General features: G+C 42.2%; 1 protein-coding gene across 14 annotated transcripts in view; it reads left to right on the top strand.

Moving 5' to 3' along the window:
* Nucleotides 1-21,907, top strand: part of DOCK7 (dedicator of cytokinesis 7) — a 695,569-nt gene that overhangs the window by 357,374 nt on the left and 316,288 nt on the right. For all 14 annotated transcript variants that reach the window (XM_053693655.1, XM_053693653.1, XM_053693652.1 and 11 more), the window contains one exon: nt 19,274-19,369. In XM_053693655.1, coding sequence (XP_053549630.1) covers nt 19,274-19,369 — 96 coding nt within the window. The remainder of the gene's footprint in view (nt 1-19,273; nt 19,370-21,907) is intronic.

Below are 21,907 nucleotides of genomic sequence, written 5' to 3'. Positions count from 1 at the left end.
GGGAACTCCATCCGGAAATCTTTGCCCAAGTCACTCACCTGTGGGGCATTCCAGACATGGATCTGATGGCCTCTCGTCAGAACTTCAAAGTTCCTTGCTACGGGGCCAGATCCAGGGATCCCAAGGCGGCTCTAGTGGATGCACTAGTAGCACCTTGGACCTTCAAACTAGCTTATGTGTTCCCGCCATTTCCTCTCATCCCCAGGCTGGTAGCCAGGATCAATCAGGAGAGGGCGTCGGTGATCTTGATAGCTCCTGCGTGGCCACGCAGGACTTGGTATGCAGATCTGGTGAATATGTCATCGGCTCCACCTTGGAAGCTACCTTTGAAACGAGACCTTCTTGTTCAGGGTCCGTTCGAACATCCGAATCTGGTTTCACTCCAGCTGACTGCTTGGAGATTGAACGCTTGATTTTATCGAAGCGAGGATTCTCAGATTCTGTTATCGATACTCTTGTTCAGGCCAGAAAGCCTGTAACTAGAAAGATTTACCACAAAATTTGGAAAAAATATATCTGTTGGTGTGAATCTGAAAGGATTCCCTTGGGACAAGGTTAAGATTCCTAGGATTCTATCCTTCCTTCAAGAAGGATTGGAAAAAGGATTATCTGCAAGTTCCCTGAAGGGACAGATTTCTGCCTTGTCGGTATTACTTCACAAAAAGCTGGCAGCTGTGCCAGATGTTCAAGCCTTTGTTCAGGCTCTGGTTAGAATCAAGCCTGTTTACAAACCTTTGACTCCTCCTTGGAGTCTCAATTTAGTTCTTTCAGTTCTTCAGGGGGTTCCGTTTGAACCCTTACATTCCGTTGATATTAAGTTATTATCTTGGAAAGTTTTGTTTTTAGTTGCGATTTCTTCTGCTAGAAGAGTCTCAGAATTATCTGCTCTGCAGTGTTCTCCTCCTTATCTGGTGTTCCATGCAGATAAGGTGGTTTTACGTACTAAACCTGGTTTTCTTCCAAAAGTTGTTTCTAACAAAAACATTAACCAGGAGATTATCGTACCTTCTCTGTGTCCAAAACCAGTTTCAAAGAAGGAACGTTTGTTGCACAATTTGGATGTTGTTCGCGCTCTAAAATTCTATTTAGATGCTACAAAGGATTTTAGACAAACATCTTCCTTGTTTGTTGTTTATTCAGGTAAAAGGAGAGGTCAAAAAGCAACTTCTACCTCTCTCTCTTTTTGGATTAAAAGCATCATCAGATTGGCTTACGAGACTGCCGGACGGCAGCCTCCCGAAAGAATCACAGCTCATTCCACTAGGGCTGTGGCTTCCACATGGGCCTTCAAGAACGAGGCTTCTGTTGATCAGATATGTAGGGCAGCGACTTGGTCTTCACTGCACACTTTTACCAAATTTTACAAGTTTGATACTTTTGCTTCTTCTGAGGCTATTTTTGGGAGAAAGGTTTTGCAAGCCGTGGTGCCTTCCATTTAGGTGACCTGATTTGCTCCCTCCCTTCATCCGTGTCCTAAAGCTTTGGTATTGGTTCCCACAAGTAAGGATGACGCCGTGGACCGGACACACCTATGTTGGAGAAAACAGAATTTATGTTTACCTGATAAATTTCTTTCTCCAACGGTGTGTCCGGTCCACGGCCCGCCCTGGTTTTTTAATCAGGTCTGATAATTTATTTTCTTTAACTACAGTCACCACGGTACCATATGGTTTCTCCTATGCAAATATTCCTCCTTAACGTCGGTCGAATGACTGGGGTAGGCGGAGCCTAGGAGGGATCATGTGACCAGCTTTGCTGGGCTCTTTGCCATTTCCTGTTGGGGAAGAGAATATCCCACAAGTAAGGATGACGCCGTGGACCGGACACACCGTTGGAGAAAGAAATTTATCAGGTAAACATAAATTCTGTTTTTCTTTAGCAAATTCAGGAGGACAAGTTAGAGACAGTGGTGGCAATTCTGGCCTACTTACCAAAGATATTCGTGTTTCCTTGTTACAGTAAGAAAGTATTTGATCAAACCCTGTACTCTGCACCTACATTCATGGTCCAGACCTTCTTCTTTCTACTATTGCAGTCCCTTTATCTCAAGTACTTAAATGTTTAAATAAAATAAACATAATAGCCCTCACCCTTGCCTAAAAGTACACAATTTAGACTTATCAGCTATTACTGAAGTTAAATTGCTCAAAGACTATTGGTGCAACATTTTTCTTAAGCTGCAACCAATATCCATAGCAAAAATATGTCCTTGGTACTTCCAATTGACTATTTGTTTTGATCCATGACGCTTTGATGATCCCTCTTTTTTAACCATTACAGGACAATATTTCTTTTGATTATTATTCAGCTAAATGAGTAGCTTGTTACACGCTGTATCTTTCCTTATCTGTGGTGCTGCTGGGACTGGGTGTTTCTTTGGCCCGTTACTGAACTTTTGCTTATATAGTCTCTGAATCTTGTGCCTCTTCGTCTTCGCTCATCTTGTCCTAATAAAAGAAAAAAAATATTGACGTGAAGAACCTATAAATCATTGATGCGACAAGATGTCTTTGCATATACACTGAAAAGAACACTTTATAGAATGCTAGTAATCCCTGACTACAATTTTGAGATTAAGTTTACAATTTCGAGCTCATTCAATAAAGATAGACTCTACTAAGCAGAAATCTCTTTTGAAGATTTGTGTAAAACAATGCAGTGTCTTTTCACACATTTACGAATTATTACACTTTGGATGAGTATGTCTGCTGAGACATTTATGGAACATTACAGATACAAGTTAAGTGTGGAAGAAATGTTTCTTTTTGTGTTTTTTCATCTTAAATAAAGTTTCTACTTTTGCAGAATACTTGTCTTGTTTCCTGTGTTGCTGCTTTAAAAATATTCATTGTGAATGCTACTAGGCTCTACCAAGATAACTGAAAATAAAATCACACATACAAATTATCCACATATTGGCTTGTGATATACATAGCACTATTCCTCTAAACTCTCAAGCTTCTCTCCTTTTTTGCATTCCTGAATAAAACAGAGGAAGAATCTAATACAGATTAATTTAAGGTTTCAAGCTTTGGAATTTCTGGCTAGGCCTTACGTAATGCTCCAATTGTTGTTGTCAAGCTACATAGAGATTTGAGTCAAGATATTAACTTTTCTGTCAGTATGTTTTAATTTTAAAACATTCATAAAGTCTTTCCCTTGGGGTGTAATATGTGTTTTAAAAATATCCTTTTTGACTGGAATCTAAAGAATATTGTAAGTCTCGGAACATACCTTTTAAATCGTTGAGTGGGTTTTTTTTATGTTTCCTGTCAGTCAACCTGGAAATAGGGTGTAATTTCTTTTGTGGAGCTGGATGGAGGTTTAATGCTCCTTCCCCTGTTTCATTTTTATTATTATTATTCATATTCTGTGGAGGGGGTAAGATTTTCAATTCTGCTAAGAGCTTGTTTTTTGTGTGTAAGATTTTATACTTTTCCTGCCATTATTCCTTATTTCTTTTTAAAGACACGATGAGTCCACAGATTTCATCCTTACTTGTGGGATATTCACTTCCTGGTCAGCAGGAGGAGGCAAAGAGCACCACAGCAGAGCTGTATATATAGCTCCTCCCTTCCCTCCCACCCCAGTCATTCTCTTTGCCTACATTAGTGATAGGAAGAGGTAAAGTGAGGTGTTAGAAAATATTCTTCAATCAAGAGTTTATTATTTTAAAAGTAGTGCCAGAGTGTGCTGCTTTATTCTATGGTGTAGCCGTAGTCCATATCAGTATCTACAGTAGAGCTTTTGGTGGCTTTAAAGCAATGGGCACTTGTGGGACATAATTCTCACTGCGCCTCCCAGAACTTATTTGCTGCCCTAATCCTTCAGTCTGAGGTAGTGGTTCACTCAGCATTTCGTTTTTCCTCAGGTCGATGTGAGGGATAGGACCTCTCAAACCTGAGAGCTGCCTTTACTGCCAGGCAGAAGACAAGGTAAGTGCTGCCTTACATTCTAGGATTAAGAACTCAGGTTTATTTTTCAGCACAAATAAGACAGAAATAAAGGGCTTATTTTATTGAATAGTACTTTATGTGGGGACACGAATACTTTCTGGCCAGAAAGTTATATTGGGCAGTGTAAGGAACAAGGCACTGGGGCTACAGAAAGCAGTACTTTGCTAGAGGATTGTTTATTTAGGCTCCGGTGGTTTCACAGTGTATGTGTAGGACAAGCCCACGATGGGCGGTCTTTTCCGGTACTTTGGCGCCTTTCAGTAGCGCTCTCAGGACCTGACTAAGTGCGCCGTTTCCCGGTCTGCTCTGGAATAGCATGATAGTCATGTTTTTCTAGTGCAGACACGGATTTGTTACGGATTGTTTTGCTTTATTTCTCAGTGCTGAGGTGCTGGGATTATTATTTTCTTCATAAGAGAATTGAAAACGCTTGCAATAATTTCACATTTTTGCAGCAAAAAAGAAAAAGAACTGTTTTAAATTTAAAGAGACAGTAACGTTTTTTTTTTTGCATTTAAATTTTTCTGTCTAATTTGTCCATTTTTATTTGGATATTGAAAAATTGTGTGCAAGCATGGTCCAAGGAGACCTACAAGATGTCACCTGTGCTTTGTTTTGATACTAATGTGGAACCACAAATCCCTTTATGTCCTTCATGTATGCAAAGGACTTTGTTATAGAGAGAGAAAAAATAAAAAAAAAATTTCAGAGCCAATCTCTTCTAAGGCAGATGTTGTCCAAGAGTCTAATGTTGAAGGTCAATTTATGCCGCAGCTTTCTCCTCAAACGTCCCAAATTGTACCGTCCTCACAAGCAGTGCCCTGCAGTTCCGCTATAGTCCCTTCGGGATTTCATTACAAGACATAGCCTCTCTTATGTCTTTAACTATTTCTGATGCCTTGTCGGCCTTTCCTATGCTACAGGGTAAGCGTAAGAGAAGGGCCAGATATTCAGTAAGCGAGGTATCGGACGTCATTGTCGCAATTTCAGACATCTCCTCACAGCGACCAGAAGAGGAGGCTGCTGCAGTAGCTCCTGAAAGAGAAATTTCAGATTCAGAGGGTTGATTACCCCTGACAGATTCAGAGGTGGTATCTTACAGATTTAAGCAAGAACACCTTCGTCTGCTCCTTAGGGAGGTTTTGTTTACCTTGGACGATAGGGACTCCACAGTGGTGGTTGTCCCTCAGCAGTCTAGTAACCTGGACAAATATTTTGAGGTTCCTTCCTATACTGATGTATTTCCAATCCCTAAAATAGCTACTGAAATCATTACTAAGGAAAAAGCCACAGTAGTGGTGGCCACTTTAAAGTCTAGTAAACTGGACAAATATTTAAAAACTACTCCTTACTCAGACGTATATTTCCTGTTCCAAAGCGAGCTTCAGAGATCGTTGCTGCAGAATGGGAGAGATCAGGGATCCCCTTTTTCCCTCACCTATCTTTAAGAAGATGTTTCCATAGCTGATGCCTTCAATGAGGCTTGGCAGGCTGTTCCTAAGGTGGAAGGGCCTGTTCCCACCTTAGCCAAGGGAACTACTATTCCCATAGAGGACAGTTGTTCTTTCAAAGATCCTATGGCTAAAAAGTTAGAGGGTCTACTTAAGAAGATTTATGTTCACCAGGGTCTGCTATTACAGCCTGCTGCGTGCATTGCTACCGTCACAGGTGCGGCAGCATACTGGTTTGATGATCTATCTGAGTCTCTCAGGACCGAAACTCTCTTGGAGGAGATCCAAGACAGGATAAAAGCTCTGAAGCTAGCTACTTCCTTCATTACAGACGCTTCTCTTCAGCTCATCAAACTGGCAGCTAACAATTCAGGTTTCTCTGTCCTAGCCCGCAGAGCCCTATGGTTAAAACTTTGGTCTGCGGATGTGTCATCTAAGTCTGAGTTACTAGACTTTCCTTACCAGGGGAAGACCTTGTTTGGCCCCGGATTGACGGAAATTATTTCTGATATAGCGGGAGGTAAGGGTTATCTACTCCCTCAGGATAAGAGAAACAAGCAAAAGGGACCACAAAATATTTTTCGAAATTTCAAGGGAATTTCTTCCTCTTCCTCCTCTAAGCAGGAACAATTCAAGCCTGCATGGAGACACAATCAGTCTTGGCACAAGGCCAAACAGTCCAAGAAGCCTGCTGCTGATTCCAAGACTGCATGAAGGGCATGCCCCCAGTCCGGGTCCAGATCTGGTAGGGGGCAGACTATCCTTCTTTGTTCCTAACTGGGTTCTGGACGTTTATGATCCCTGGGCAATAGAGAGAGTGTCCCAGGGATACAAATTGGAGTTCAAAAGTTTTCCTCCCAGAAGCAGCTTTCTATTTTCAAGATTATCTGCAGACCAGATAAAGTAAGAGGCGTTCTTACATTGTGTAAAAGACCTCTCTATCATGGGAGTGATTGTTCCCGTCCCAGTACAGGGACAAGGTCCGGGTTTTTTATTCAAACCGGTTTGTGGCCCTAAAAAAGGAGGGAACCTTCAGACCAATTTTAGATCTTAAGAGTCTAAACAAATTTCTCAGAGTTCCGTCCTTTAGGATGGAAACTATACGTTCCATTCTCCCATTGATCCAAAGGGGTCAATTTATGAATTTAAAGGACGCGTATCTACATGTTCCCATTCACAGGGATCATCACAAGTTCCTAAGGTTTGCCTTCCAGGACTAGCACTTCCGGTTTGTGGCTCTGCCTTTTCGGTCTGGCCACAACTCTAAGAATATTTAACATGGTTCTGGGGTCTCTCCTGGTGGTTCTCCGACCACAAGACCTAGTTCAGGCGCCATCTTTTCAACAAGCAAGATCCCATACCGACCTGGTGTTACCTTCCTAAGAACTCACGGGTGGAAGATAAATTTGGGAATAGGTTCCTTGACTCCAAGTACAAGGATTACTTTCTTGGGAACCATCATAGATTCCCTATCCATGAAGATCTTTCTGACAGAAGTCAGGAGATCGAAGATTATCGATACTTGTCTAGCCCTTCAGTTCTCTCATCGGCCGTCAGTGACTCAGTGCATGGAAGTTATCGGCAATGGATATCATTCCGTTTGCTCGTTTCCATCTCAGACCTCTGCAGCTAAGCATGCTCAGGCAATGGAACGGGAATTATGCAGACTTGTCTCCTCAGCTAAATCTACAATGGCGGTTGTCTCTGGATCATCTTTCCCATGGAACCTGCTTTTGCAGACTCTCTTGGGTGATTGTGACAACAGATGCCAGCCTTTTAGGGTGGGAAACTGTCTTGGGCTCTCTAAGGGCTCAGGGACTTGGACTCAGAGTCTGTTCTTCCTATAAACAACAGCGGACAGACCTTTCATCCAGGGGTGTGGGAACTCCATCCGGAAGTGTTCTCCCGTCTGATTCGCAAATGGGGTCAGCCGGAGTTAGATCTCATGTCATCTTGACAGTATGTAAAGCTCCTGAGCTACGGGTCGAGGTCCAGGGCCAACCAGGCGGACCTGGTAGATGCCCTGGCGGTTCCTTGGGACTTCATTCTAGTATACCTATTTCCTCCGTTTGCGCTTCTTTCTCGAGTCATTGCTTGAATCAAACAGGAGAGGGCATCAGTGCTTCTCATTGCTCCTGTGTGGCCTCACAGGATTTGGTATGCAGATCTGGTGGACATGTCATCTCTGCCACCTTGGAGACTTCTGTTGAGGAAGGACCTTCTCATTCAAGGGTCTTTCTTCACCCAAATTTAGTGTTTCTGAAGCTGACTGCTTGGAGATTGAATGCTTAATTCTATCCAAGCGAGGGTTTTCTGATTCAGTCATAGAGACCATGATCCAGGCTCGTAAATCTGTGACTAGAAAGATTTTCCATAAGATATGGCGTAAATATCTTTATTGGTGTGAATCCAAGGGCTACTCATGAAGTAGAGTTAGGATTCCCAGAATTTTGTCCTTTCTCCAAGAAGGATTGGAGAAGGGTTTATCAGCAAGTTCCCTTAACGGTCAGATCTCTGTCTTATCTATTTTGTTACACTAACGTCTGCCGGATGTCCCAGATGTTCAATCCTTTTGTCAGGCTTTGGTTAGAATCAGGCCTGTGTTTAAACCAATTGCTCCTCCATGGAGTCTGAATTTAGTTCTTAAAGTTCTTCAAGGGGCTCCGTTTGAGCCTATGCATTCCTTAGATATTAAGTAATTATCTTGGAAGGTTTTATTTCTTGTTGCCATTTCTTCAGTTCAAAGAGTGTCTGAGCTTTCGGCATTGCAATACAATTCGCCTTTCCTTATTTTCATTCGGATAAGGTAGTTTTACATACTAAACTAGGGTTCCTTCGTAGGGTTTTTCAGACAAGAAAATTTATCAGGAGATTGTTGTTCTTTCCTTGTGTCCTAATCCTTCTCAAAAGGAACGTCTGTTGCACATTTTGGACGTGGTTCGTGCTCTGACATTTTTATTTACAAAGCGACTAAAGACTTTCGTCAGTCGTCTTCTTTGTTTGTCGTTTTCTCTGGAACGCGTAAGGGTCAAGGACTACGGCTACTACTCTTTCTTTTAGCTGAAGAGTATCATCCGTTTTGCATATGAAACTGCTGGACAGCAGCCTCCTGACAGAGTTACAGTTCATTCCACTAGGGCTGTTGCTTCCTCATGGGCATCCAAACATGAAGCTTCTGTAGAACAGATTTGCCAGGCTACAACTTGGTCTTCTCTTCACACTTTTTCAAAAATTTTTACAAATTTGATACTTTTGCCTCGGCTGAGGCTGCTTTGGGAGAAAGGTTCTTCAAGCAGAGGTGCCTTCCGTTTAGGTTCCCTGTCTTGTCCCTCCCTTATCATCCGTGTACTCTAGCTTTGGTATTGTATCCCACAAGTAAGGATGAAATACGTGGACTCGTCGTGTCTTTAAAAAGAAAAGAAAATTTATGCTTACCTGATAAATTTGTTTATTTTTAGACACAATGAGTCTACGGCCCGCCCTGTTCTCTTATTAATTTTGGTAAACTTCAGACACCTCTGCACCTTGGTTTTTCCTTTCTCTTCCTAACTTCGATCGAATGACTGGAGTGGGAGGGAAGGGAGGAGCTATATATACAGCTCTGCTGTGTTGCTCTTTGCCTCCTCCTGCTGACCAGGAGGTGAATATCCCACAAGTAAGGATGAAATCTGTGGACTCATCGTGTCTAAAAAGAAACAAATTTATCAGGTAAGCATAAATTTTCTTTTTGTTTTTTTTAGGCCATTTTTTTTCTTTTTCTAGATAATGGAGCATACTGAGTCTGTCCCCATTACTGTGAATAATAGTTCCTCAGAAGCTAGATCCACTGAACACTTTCCTAATAATATTAAGGGGTTGATTTAAGAAGCAGCGTATGTTGCTGTTTCCGCGCAAGCCTTTAGGCGTATACAATCATGATGATTGACACCCCCCGCAAATGTGCAGGGCGCGGCATTGTGTCTTTTAAAGACCCTATAGATTGAAAGAGTATTTTCACAAAAAAGCTTTTTGGCATGCAGGATTCCTTTTTTATGGCAGCAATTAGTATTGCTTGTGTTGCTGCAGCCTCTACTCTTTGGACTGAAGCTTTATATGAGCAGTTTTCAGAGGAGTTTGCTAAGTCTTATGGTTGAAATCATGATCAGCTGACATGTTTTATAGGTCTAAGCTTTTGTCCCTTCATTTTCATGGATCATCATCAATTTCTAAGATTTGCATTCCTGGACAAGCATTTTCAGTTGTATGCTCTACAATTTGGTTTGTATTCCAGAATTTTTACAAAGGTGCTGTGAACTCTCATCTGTAATAAGAGCTCAGGGTGTTTCGGTAGTTCCTTACCTGGACAATATCTTGGTAAAGGCCCATCTTTACATTTAGCAGTATCTCATACCCACAGACCTTTGTTGTTTTTTCAAAAGCATGGCTGGAGAGTCAATTTTCCAAAGATTTCTTGTACTCTTTAATCCAGGGTTATGTTCTTAGGTGTGATAATAAAGAAAGTCTTATGGAGATGGAATCTGACAGATCAGAGAAGGCAAATCTTTATTCAGTTCCTTTTCCCCCCTGTAGCTCTCTGTATGGTAATATTAGGTCTGATGATAGTCGCTTTGGATGCAATTCCTTTTGCTCAATTTCACATGAGAACTCTTAAGATTTTTATGTTTTGTCGGTGGCGAAGGGATTACACTCAGTTGTCTCAGAAGATTCTTGCAGATTTCAATGAGACAATCCCTTTCTTGGTGGATACGGGGGCCGCCCCTTCATGCTGTCTTAGGAGCAGCAGCGGGCTTTTTGGATTGTTTACCCTTATTCCAGTTCTGATTGGGTCTCCAGACTGACTTAGATTGGGTAAAATTCCCTTCCTGCTTTGTGGAAGAAGAGGAAGTGGGGGGTCCTCCTTTAAAGCGCCGAAAGGAACGAAAATTATTCTGTTTACCCCTCATTTTAACAGACTTATCCTGAGGTAGGGCATGGCCTTTACCTCCTGTCCCCTGGCCTCTCCTAAAAAGAGAGACTGCATTTCCAGTCAGTGTTACAGCAGTGGCATACATCCAACATAATGGGAGAACTTGCAGTTCCCCGGTGATGAGGGAAGTGTCTTGGATTCTGTCTTGGGCAGAGAGCAAGTTTTGTACAATCTCTCGAGTACATATTCCAGGAGTGAGCAATTGGGAAGCAGATTTTCTCAGTCGCCAATATCTTCATCCAGGAGAGTGGTGTCTTCATCTGAATGTTTTGAGTCAGATTGTGAATCTGGGGGTATTCCATAAATAAATCTGATGGTTTCTCAGTTGAAAAACAAGCTTCTCAGATAGTTTGTGAGATCCAGGGATCCTCCGGCAGAGTTTGTAGATGCTCAAGTAGCTCCTTGGATGTTTCTTCTGGCATACATTTTTCCTCTTCTTGTTCTGTTACTAAGAGTGATAGCCAGGATCAAGCAGGAGGTATCATCAGTAATCTAGGTTGATCTCACAGAAATTGGTTTGCAGATCTGATACAGATCTCTATTTGTCCTCCATGGGCTCTTTCCAACTTGATGGCTTGGAGACTAAACAAGTTTTTTTTATTCTGTTATTGAGACTTTGATTAAGGCCCGTGAACCTGTGACAAGGAAGATTTAACACAAGGTTTGTAAGACCTTTATATCTTGGGTGTGGGGAAAATGGTTTTAGCTGGAATTCTTTTAGAGTTTCTAGAATTCTTCAGTTTCTTCAGTATGGTTTGGACAAGGTTTTTTCTGTTGGTTCTTTAAAGGGCCAAATTATTGTTCTTTCAGTTTTGATTCACAAGAATATTGCTAAACTTCCTGATATTCAAAGTTTTGTTCAGGCGTTAAAGTGTCAGTAAACCTTAAAAATAATGTTATATAATTCTGCACATAGTGCAGAATTATATAACATTATATTAGCCTTATCTGTATAAAACGTAATATTCCCTTTGATTTTTTAAAAAACCCGGCTGTTTTACAGACCCGCTCTCTGTGCTCTTCTGAGCGGGTCTGTTTTATTCACACAGCGCATCGGGCCAGCTGTATAGTCACAGCCCGGCCCGACCGCACCATTATACACAGTGCAGCTTGCTCCTGCTGTCAGACAGAGCAGGAGCGAGCTGCACTTTGTGTTATGGCGCGGTCGGGCCGGGCTATGACTATACAGCTGGCCCGATGCACTGTGTGAATAAAACAGACCCGCTCAGAAGAGCACAGAGAGCGGGTCTGTAAAATAGCCGAGGTTTCTTAAAAATCAAAGGGAATATTACGTTTTATACAGATAAGGCTAATATAATGTTATATAATTCTGCACATATTATTTTTGAGGTTTACTGTCCCTTTAATCAGGATTAAGCCAGTGATTTAATTTGGTTTTAAGAGTTTTGTAGGTTCCTCATTTTAAACCTATGCATAATTTGTTCTATTTTTGTCCTGAAAGGTTCTGTTTATTTTGGCCATTTCTTCTGCTATAGCTTCAGAGTTGTCTGCTCGTTCCTGAGAGCCTCCATATCTTGTTTTTCATCATGATAAGGTGGTTTTGAGAACAAAGTTTGATAAGTTTTTTATTTTTTTTATTTACCTAAAATAGCTTCTTCTGACAATATTAGCTGTGAGATTGCTATTCCTTTTATTTGTCCTAATCCAAAAAATTCTGAGAGGATCTTCATAATTTAGATGATGTCAGCGTTTTAAAGTACTATTTGCAGGCCACTAAGGATTTTAGCCAATCATCCCTGTTTGTTAGTTCATTTTTACGGTTCCAGGAAGGGTCAGAAGTCTAGAGCAGTTTTGTTAGCCTCCTAGTTATAGCTTTTGATTCAGAAGGCTTACTTGGAGGCGTAACAGTCTCCTCCTAAGCATATTACTGCTTATTCTACTAGGTCAATTGCTACTTCCTAGGCTTTTAAGAATGAGGACTCTGTAGATGAAATGTGCAAGACAGCCACTTGGTCTTCCTTACATACCTTTACTAAATTCTACCATTTTGTTGTTTTTTGCTTCTTCTGAAGCAGCTTATGGTAGTAAAGTCCTTTAGGCTGTTGTTTCTGGCCATTGCATATTGTTGTGTACATATATCATGTTTTTGACTCATATAAAAATATTGAAATACCACAGCTTAGGTATTAGTTTTCCAGGAGTAATTGATTATGGACTCTCACCACCTTTATGAAAGAGAGATAGATTTTTGATGATTTTTTTTATTGTTTTGTTTTCTGGCGGCCGATCAAATTTGCACCTTTCCCTGCTCCTTTTCTCCAACATAGGTGTGTCCGGTCCACGGCGTCATCCTTACTTGTGGGATATTCTCTTCCCCAACAGGAAATGGCAAAGAGCCCAGCAAAGCTGGTCACATGATCCCTCCTAGGCTCCGCCTTCCCCAGTCATTCTCTTTGCCACGGAGATGGCTCAGAGTTTTTTGGTGTTTAAATGTAGTTTTTATTCTTCAATCAAGAGTTTGTTATTTTAAAATAGTGCTGGTATGTACTATTTACTCTGAAACAGAAAAGAGATGAAGATTTCTGTTTGTAAGAGGAAAATGATTTTAGCAACCGTTACTAAAATCGATGGCTGTTTCCACACAGGACTGTTGAGAGGAATTAACTTCAGTTGGGGGAAACAGTGAGCAGACTTTTGCTGCTTGAGTTATGACACATTTCTAACAAGACTTGGTAATGCTGGAAGCTGTCATTTTCCCTATGGGATCCGGTAAGCCATTTTTATTAAATAAGAATAAAGGGCTTCACAAGGGCTTTAAAGACTGGTAGACATTTTTCTGGGCTAAAACGATTGATTTATAAGCATTTTTAATAGTTTATAGCTTTGAGGAGTTATTTTATTCTTGGGAATTATGTTAAAGAAACGGCAGGCACTGTATTGGACACCTTTTTCACTGGGGGCCTTCTCTAATCATAGGCAGAGCCTCATTTTCGCGCCACTAATGCGCAGTTGTTTTTGGGAAGCAAGGCATGCAGATGCATGTGTGAGGAGCTCAGATACATAGAAAAAGCTTACTGAAGGCGTCATTTGGTATCGTATTCCCCTCTGGGCTTGGTTGGGTCTCAGCAAAGCAGATACCAGGGACTGTATAGGGGTTAAATATAAAAACGGCTCCGGTTCCGTTATTTTAAGAGTTAAAGCTTTCAAATTTGGTGTGCAATACTTTTAAAGCTTTATGACACTGGTGAAATTTTGGTGAATTTTGAACAATTCCTTCATACTTTTTCACATATTCAGTAATAAAGTGTGTTCAGTTTAAAATTTAAAGTGACAGTAACGGTTTTATTTTAAAACGTTTTTTGTACTTTGTTATCAAGTTTATGTCTGTTTAACATGTCTGAACTATCAGATAGACTATGTTCTGTATGTGAGGAAGCCAAGGTTCCTTCTCATTTAAATAGATGTGATGTATGTGACAAACAATTTAGAGAAAATGATGCCCAAGATGATTCCTCAAGTGAGGGGAGTAAGCATGGTACTGCATCATCCCCTCCTTCGTCTACACCAGTCTTGCCCACACAGGAGGCCCCTAGTACATCTAGTGCGCCAATACTCCTTACTATGCAACAATTAACGGCTGTAATGGATAATTCTATCAAAAACATTTTAGCCAAAATGCCCACTTATCAGCGACGCGACTGCTCTGTTTTAGAAAATACTGAAGAGCATGAGGACGCTGATGATAATGGTTCTGACATGCCCCTACACCAGTCTGAGGGGGCCAGGGAGGTTTTGTCTGAGGGAGAAATTTCAGATTCAGGGAAAATTTCTCAACAAGCTGAACCTGATGTGATTACATTCAAATTTAAATTGGAACATCTCCGCGCTCTGCTTAAGGAGGTGTTGTCTACTCTGGATGATTGTGAGAATTTGGTCATTCCAGAGAAATTATGTAAGATGGACAAGTTCCTAGAGGTCCCGGGGCCCCCCGAAGCTTTTCCTATACCCAAGCGGGTGGCGGACATTGTAAACAAAGAATGGGAAAGGCCCGGCATACCTTTTGTCCCTCCCCCTATATTTAAGAAATTATTTCCTATGGTCGACCCCAGAAAGGACTTATGGCAGACAGTCCCCAAGGTCGAGGGGGCGGTTTCTACTCTAAACAAACGCACTACTATCCCTATAGAAGATAGTTGTGCTTTCAAAGATCCTATGGATAAAAAATTAGAAGGTTTGCTTAAAAAGATGTTTGTTCAGCAAGGTTACCTTCTACAACCAATTTCATGCATTGTTCCTGTCACTACAGCAGCGTGTTTCTGGTTCGATGAACTAGAAAAGTCGCTCGATAAAGATTCTTCTTATGAGGAGATTATGGACAGAGTTCACGCTCTTAAATTGGCTAACTCTTTTACTTTAGACGCCACTTTGCAATTAGCTAGATTAGCGGCGAAAAATTCAGGGTTTGCTATTGTGGCGCGCAGAGCGCTTTGGCTAAAGTCTTGGTCAGCGGATGCGTCCTCCAAGAACAAATTGCTTAACATACCTTTCAAGGGGAAAACGCTGTTTGGCCCTGACTTGAAAGAGATTATTTCAGATATCACTGGGGGTAAGGGCCACGCCCTTCCTCAGGATAGGTCTTTTAAGGCTAAAAATAAACCAAATTTTCGTCCCTTTCGCAGAAACGGACCAGCCTCAAGTTCTATATCCTCTAAGCAAGAGGGTAATACTTCTCAAACCAAGCCAGCCTGGAGGCCAATGCAAGGCTGGAACAAAGGTAAGCAGGCCAAGAAACCTGCCACTGCTACCAAGACAGCATGAGATGTTGGCCCCCGATCCGGGACCGGATCTGGTGGGGGGCAGACTTTCTCTCGTCGCTCAGGCTTGGGCAAGAGATGTTCTGGATCCTTGGGCGCTAGAAATAGTCTCCCAAGGTTATCTTCTGGAATTCAAGGAGCTACCCCCAAGGGGAAGGTTCCACAGGTCTCAATTGTCTTCAGACCACATAAAAAGACAGGCATTCTTACATTGTGTAGAAGACCTGTTAAAAATGGGAGTGATTCATCCTGTTCCATTAGGAGAACAAGGGATGGGATTCTACTCCAATCTGTTCATAGTTCCCAAAAAAGAGGGAACATTCAGACCAATCTTAGATCTCAAGGTCCTAAACAAATTTCTCAAGGTTCCATCGTTCAAAATGGAAACCATTCGGACAATTCTTCCTACCATCCAGGAAGGTCAATTCATGACCACGGTGGATTTAAAGGATGCGTATCTACATATTCCTATCCACAAGGAACATCATCGGTTCCTAAGGTTCGCCTTTCTGGACAAGCATTACCAGTTTGTGGCACTTCCATTCGGATTAGCCACTGCTCCAAGAATTTTCACAAAGGTACTAGGGTCCCTTCTAGCGGTGCTAAGACCAAGGGGCATTGCAGTAGTACCTTACTTGGACGACATACTGATTCAAGCGTCGTCTCTGCCACAAGCAAAGGCTCATACGGACATTGTCCTGGCCTTTCTCAGATCTCACGGGTGGAAAGTGAACGTAGAAAAAAGTTCTCTATCCCCGTCAACAAGAGTTCCCTTCTTGGGAACAATAATAGACTCCGTAGAAATGAGGATTTTTCTGACAGAGGCCAGAAAATCAAAACTTCTAAGCTCTTGTCAAGTACTTCATTCTGTTCTTCTTCCTTCCATAGCGCAGTGCATGGAAGTAATAGGTTTGATGGTCGCGGCAATGGACATAGTTCCTTTTGCGCGAATTCATCTAAGACCATTACAACTGTGCATGCTCAGTCAGTGGAATGGGGATTATACAGACTTGTCTCCGACGATACAAGTAGATCAGAGAACCAGAGATTCACTCCGTTGGTGGCTGACCCTGGACAACCTGTCACAAGGGATGAGCTTCCGCAGACCAGAGTGGGTCATTGTCACGACCGACGCCAGTCTGGTGGGCTGGGGCGCGGTCTGGGAACCCCTGAAAGCTCAGGGTCTTTGGTCTCGGGAAGAATCTCTTCTCCCGATAAATATTCTGGAACTGAGAGCGATATTCAATGCTCTCAAGGCTTGGCCTCAGCTTGCAAAGGCCAAATTCATAAGGTTTCAATCAGCCAACATGACGACTGTTGCGTATATCAACCATCAGGGGGGAACAAGGAGTTCCCTGGCGATGGAAGAAGTGACCAAAATAATTCAATGGGCGGAGACTCACTCCTGCCACTTGTCTGCAATCCACATCCCAGGAGTGGAAAATTGGGAAGCGGATTTTCTGAGTCGTCAGACATTTCATCCGGGGGAGTGGGAACTCCATCCGGAAATCTTTGCCCAAATAATTCAATTGTGGGGCATTCCAGACATGGATCTGATGGCGTCTCGTCAGAACTTCAAGGTTCCTTGCTACGGGTCCAGATCCAGGGATCCCAAGGCGACTCTAGTGGATGCACTAGTAGCACCTTGGAGCTTCAACCTAGCTTATGTGTTCCCACCGTTTCCTCTCATTCCCAGGCTGGTAGCCAGGATCAAACAGGAGAGGGTATCGGTGATCTTGATAGCTCCTGCGTGGCCACGCAGGACTTGGTACGCAGATCTGGTGAATATGTCATCGGCTCCACCATGGAAGCTACCTTTGAGACAGGACCTTCTTGTTCAAGGTCCGTTCGAACATCCGAATCTGGCCTCACTCCAACTGACTGCTTGGAGATTGAACGCTTGATTTTAGCAAAGCGAGGGTTCTCAGATTCTGTCATTGATACTCTTGTTCAGGCTAGAAAGCCTGTAACTAGAAAAATCTACCATAAAATATGGAAAAAATATATCTGTTGGTGTGAATCTAAAGGATTCCCATGGAACAAGATAAAAATTCCTAAGATTCTATCCTTTCTTCAAGAGGGTTTGGAGAAAGGATTATCTGCAAGTTCTTTGAAGGGACAGATTTCTGCTTTATCTGTTTTACTTCACAAAAAGCTGGCGGCTGTGCCAGATGTCCAAGCTTTTGTTCAGGCTCTGGTTAGAATCAAGCCTGTTTACAAACCTTTGACTCCTCCTTGGAGTCTCAATTTAGTTCTTTCAGTTCTTCAGGGGGTTCCGTTTGAACCCCTACATTCCGTTGATATCAAGTTATTATCTTGGAAAGTTTTGTTTTTGGTTGCAATTTCTTCTGCTAGAAGAGTTTCAGAGTTATCTGCTCTGCAGTGTTCTCCTCCTTATCTGGTGTTCCATGCAGATAAGGTGGTTTTGCGTACTAAACCTGGTTTTCTTCCGACAGTTGTTTCTAACAAAAATATTAACCAGGAGATAGTCGTGCCTTCTTTGTGTCCGAATCCAGTTTCAAAGAAGGAACGTTTGTTACACAATTTGGATGTAGTTCGTGCTCTAAAATTCTATTTAGAGGCTACAAAGGATTTCAGACAAACTTCTTCCTTGTTTGTTGTTTATTCTGGTAAAAGGAGAGGTCAAAAAGCAACTTCTACCTCTCTCTCTTTTTGGCTTAAAAGCATCATCCGATTGGCTTATGAGACTGCCGGACGGCAGCCTCCTGAAAGAATCACAGCTCACTCCACTAGGGCCGTGGCTTCCACATGGGCCTTCAAGAACGAGGCTTCTGTTGAGCAGATATGTAAGGCAGCAACTTGGTCTTCACTGCACACTTTTACCAAATTTTACAAATTTGATACTTTTGCTTCTTCTGAGGCTATTTTTGGGAGAAAGGTTTTGCAAACCGTGGTGCCTTCCATCTAGGTGACCTGATTTGCTCCCTCCCATCATCCGTGTCCTAAAGCTTTGGTATTGGTTCCCACAAGTAAGGATGACGCTGTGGACCGGACACACCTATGTTGGAGAAAACAGAATTTATGCTTACCTGATAAATTACTTTCTCCAACGGTGTGTCCGGTCCACGGCCCGCCCTGGTTTTTTAATCAGGTCTGATGAATTATTTTCTCTAACTACAGTCACCACGGTATCATATGATTTCTCCTATGCAAATATTCCTCCTTTACGTCGGTCGAAGGACTGGGGAAGGCGGAGCCTAGGAGGGATCATGTGACCAGCTTTGCTGGGCTCTTTGCCATTTCCTGTTGGGGAAGAGAATATCCCACAAGTAAGGATGACGCCGTGGACCGGACACACCGTTGGAGAAAGTAATTTATCAGGTAAGCATAAATTCTGTTTTTTCTTGCTCTTATCCGTTCCTACTTTTTCTTCTTTTCTTGCTTGGCTATATGTCAGACTTGTTTCCAATAAGGTGGGAGAGGTTTTTAAGGGCTCTTGAAGTTTTGGGAATTGTTGGTCAGGAGTGGAGTTCCCAGGAGTAATGGCTCGTGGACTCTGTATTGATATCAAATAGTTTTGGTCATGTTCTGATAGTTTGTATAGTGACGGCAAACTCTGTAGTGCTAGCATGCAGAAATACCAAAAGAAAGAATAACAGAAGCAGTAATCTTTTAAATATCTGTGGTAATTAAAGGGACAGTATAGTCAAACATAAACATTCATCATACAGATAGTGCATGCAATTTGAAAAGGCTTTCTAATTTACTTCTATTATCAAATTTGCTTCGTCTCTTGGTTTCCTTTGTCGAAAAGCATATGTAGGTAGGTTTAGGAGCAGCGATATTCTAGTGGCTGATTGGTGGCTGCACATAATTGCTTTTAGTCATTGGCTTACCAGTTCTGTGTAACTAGCTCCCAGTAGTGAATTGCTCCAATGTACAAATGATACATGTACATTGGAAAGTTGTTTAAAATTCTATGCTCTAATTCTATGTTTTGTGTCCCTTTAAATAGTACAGTTGTAATAGTTTAGTATACGTTGCATTGTTTTTATAGTAAACCCCTTAAGTCCTTTAATAGAGCTAAGTTTAAAGGCAATGGCTGTGTCCGTTATAAAACATGATCTGGTTGTATGAGGTATAAACTATTATTTCTTTGTGTAGCTTTTCCATGAAGAACTAGCTCTGCAGTGGGTTGTTTGCAGTGGAACGGTGCGAGAGGCTGCTCTTCAGCAAGCTTGGTTTTTCTTTGAATTGATGGTAAGTGCATTATTATTAGGCTGCTATATTGTAATATTTTATAAATAAGAAAGTTAAGTTAGAATTTGTAAATCCTTATAATTTTTAACGTTTTGTGCCAGTTAAGAAAATGTATGAAATTAAAGCACTGGTTTCTGAACTAGAGCACAGGTGAAATAATCAGCAGATATTAGTAAACCTAGTTATTTTACTTGCTCTCACCTAAGGTAATCCTGAAAATCTGGCCTGTTGGGGAGCCCTGAGTACAGGTTTGAAAGTTTTTTTTCTTAAAAGGGAAGAGTCCACAGCTGCATTCATTACTTTTGGGAATACAGAACCTAGCCACCAGGAGGAGACAAAGACACAACTTCCCTCATCCCCCCAGTCATTCTTTGCCGCCTTTCGTCACAGGAGGTTGGAGGAAAAGTGTCAGAAGTTCGAGAGTCTCTTATGGAGGGTAGTACTCTTCACAATGGGACTGGAGTTTTAAGTAATCCTGTCAGCCTCTCAGTGAGAGCATGGATGAGTCCGGAGATGCAGGGAGAGTTTTCCTGCGAACCCATCGCGACTCATATTAACAGCTCCTTGTTAATCAGCGTTGACGAGTTTCGCTGCCTACCTTTCTTCACTCAAGTCCATGTCAGAAGCGAGGCTACTATCTGTCAAACTTGAAGGCCGTGTTCCTGTTCTACGGCGTAGATTCCGGTAAAATCGTTTCATTTTATTTCGATATGTGAATGTAATGTTAACGAAACAAGGTAGGGTCCCAGTGGAACTCCTTTTATCTTAATAAGGAATCATGGGTTAATATCTCCTGAGGGGGGTTATTGAACAGGGGGGGACCTTTAATCATGTTTGTTATATGAAGCTATCTGCAAATGTTTAGCTATACTTTAGGCTCACGGCCTTTTCGGAAAACATACCGGCCTTCTTTTAATGATGCGATCTTTATATATTGTGTGCCCTTTTCGTAACTGGCACGTTTCACCTTTGTGACGGGTGCGGTTACATTGTTTCTCTCTTCTGTATGCTGATTGTGTGCGACCGAGAGAGTCTTGCTCGTGGGTTGTCTGGTTTACAGGAGGTTGTGAGTGCCCCAGCCATTGATGGTGTTAAAGGGTGCCAGTTAGTTTTTTGTCATTTTTGTAATCCCAAGATTATGATATGCGCAACACGGATGCCTCCGATACAGAGGTTGTGTCTTGTGATGAATATGAAATGGCTCCGGTAATCAATGCCCATCAGTTATGTTCCGATTGCCATTCTAGAGTACTCTCTTCTCCTGAAGCAGGGAGCTTAGTGCGTTGAGCCATCCGCCTCCAAGGTTTCCATGACCAGTGAAGCGAGTGTCCCAGTCCATTTCCCGGCTATGCAAGCAGGTGTCCCTATGGCCTTTACTCCTCCGGAGGGTGGCTTGTTTCCTCCAGAGGTTACGGCACGGTTCTGCATTGCCATTTCTATGGCGCTGAATCATTTCTCCCAAGTGAAGTATTTCTAAAATACTGTCCGTGCTCCGTTAACCAGGGTCCGTCGAGAGTGGGATCACCCGATTCAGTTCGGACTTCTGGGGAAGCGTTGGCCCCTGAGGCTTCAAGGGCCCCTATCTCGGGCCAGGGTCTTCAGTTGATCTGGCGAGGGATGATTTTGCCTTCCGTTACAGGCTAGCTCGCCTTAGTGTTGTTTTAAGACATATTTTGGCAATGTTAAAGGATCCCAGTCCTAGCGGGCCGAGGGATCCGAGGCCATAGAAGCTGGATGGCAAAATGGATATGATGTTTGTGGATGAAGCCATTCTCCTTAACCTTGCCGTTTTTTTCTTTTTCTGTATGGTTTTCGGTTCCAGTTCTGAGCTTGGGTGAATGGGGTTTTTAATCAGCTGGTTCCGTTGTTGTCCTCATTCACCTTGGGCGTTCACCCGATGGATGCTGCCTTCATTTTATTTTTTGATCCGGATGGATGTGTTTAATTTCTCCAACATAGGTGTGTCCGGTCCACGGCGTCATCCTTACTTGTGGGATATTCTCCTCCCCAACAGGAAATGGCAAAGAGCCCAGCAAAGCTGGTCACATGATCCCTCCTAGGCTCCGCCTACCCCAGTCATTCTCTTTGCCGTTGTACAGGCAACATCTCCACGGAGATGGCTTAGAGTTTTTTAGTGTTTAACTGTAGTTTTTATTATTCAATCAAGAGTTTGTTATTTTGAAATAGTGCTGGTATGTACTATTTACTCAGAAACAGAAAAGAGATGAAGATTTCTGTTTGTATGAGGAAAATGATTTTAGCAACCGTAACTAAAATCCATGGCTGTTCCACACAGGACTGTTGAGAGCAATTAACTTCAGTTGGGGGAACAGTATGCAGTCTCTTGCTGCTTGAGGTATGACACATTCTAACAAGACGATGTAATGCTGGAAGCTGTCATTTTCCCTATGGGATCCGGTAAGCCATGTTTATTACGATCGTAAATAAGGGCTTCACAAGGGCTTATTAAGACAGTAGACTTTTTTTGGGCTAAATCGATTCATTATTAACACATATTTAGCCTTGAGGAATCATTTT

Source organism: Bombina bombina, chromosome 10 (genome assembly GCF_027579735.1).
Source record: "Bombina bombina isolate aBomBom1 chromosome 10, aBomBom1.pri, whole genome shotgun sequence".
Classification (NCBI taxonomy): Eukaryota; Metazoa; Chordata; class Amphibia; order Anura; family Bombinatoridae; genus Bombina; species Bombina bombina.
This window is presented reverse-complemented; position numbering and strand designations above follow the sequence as displayed.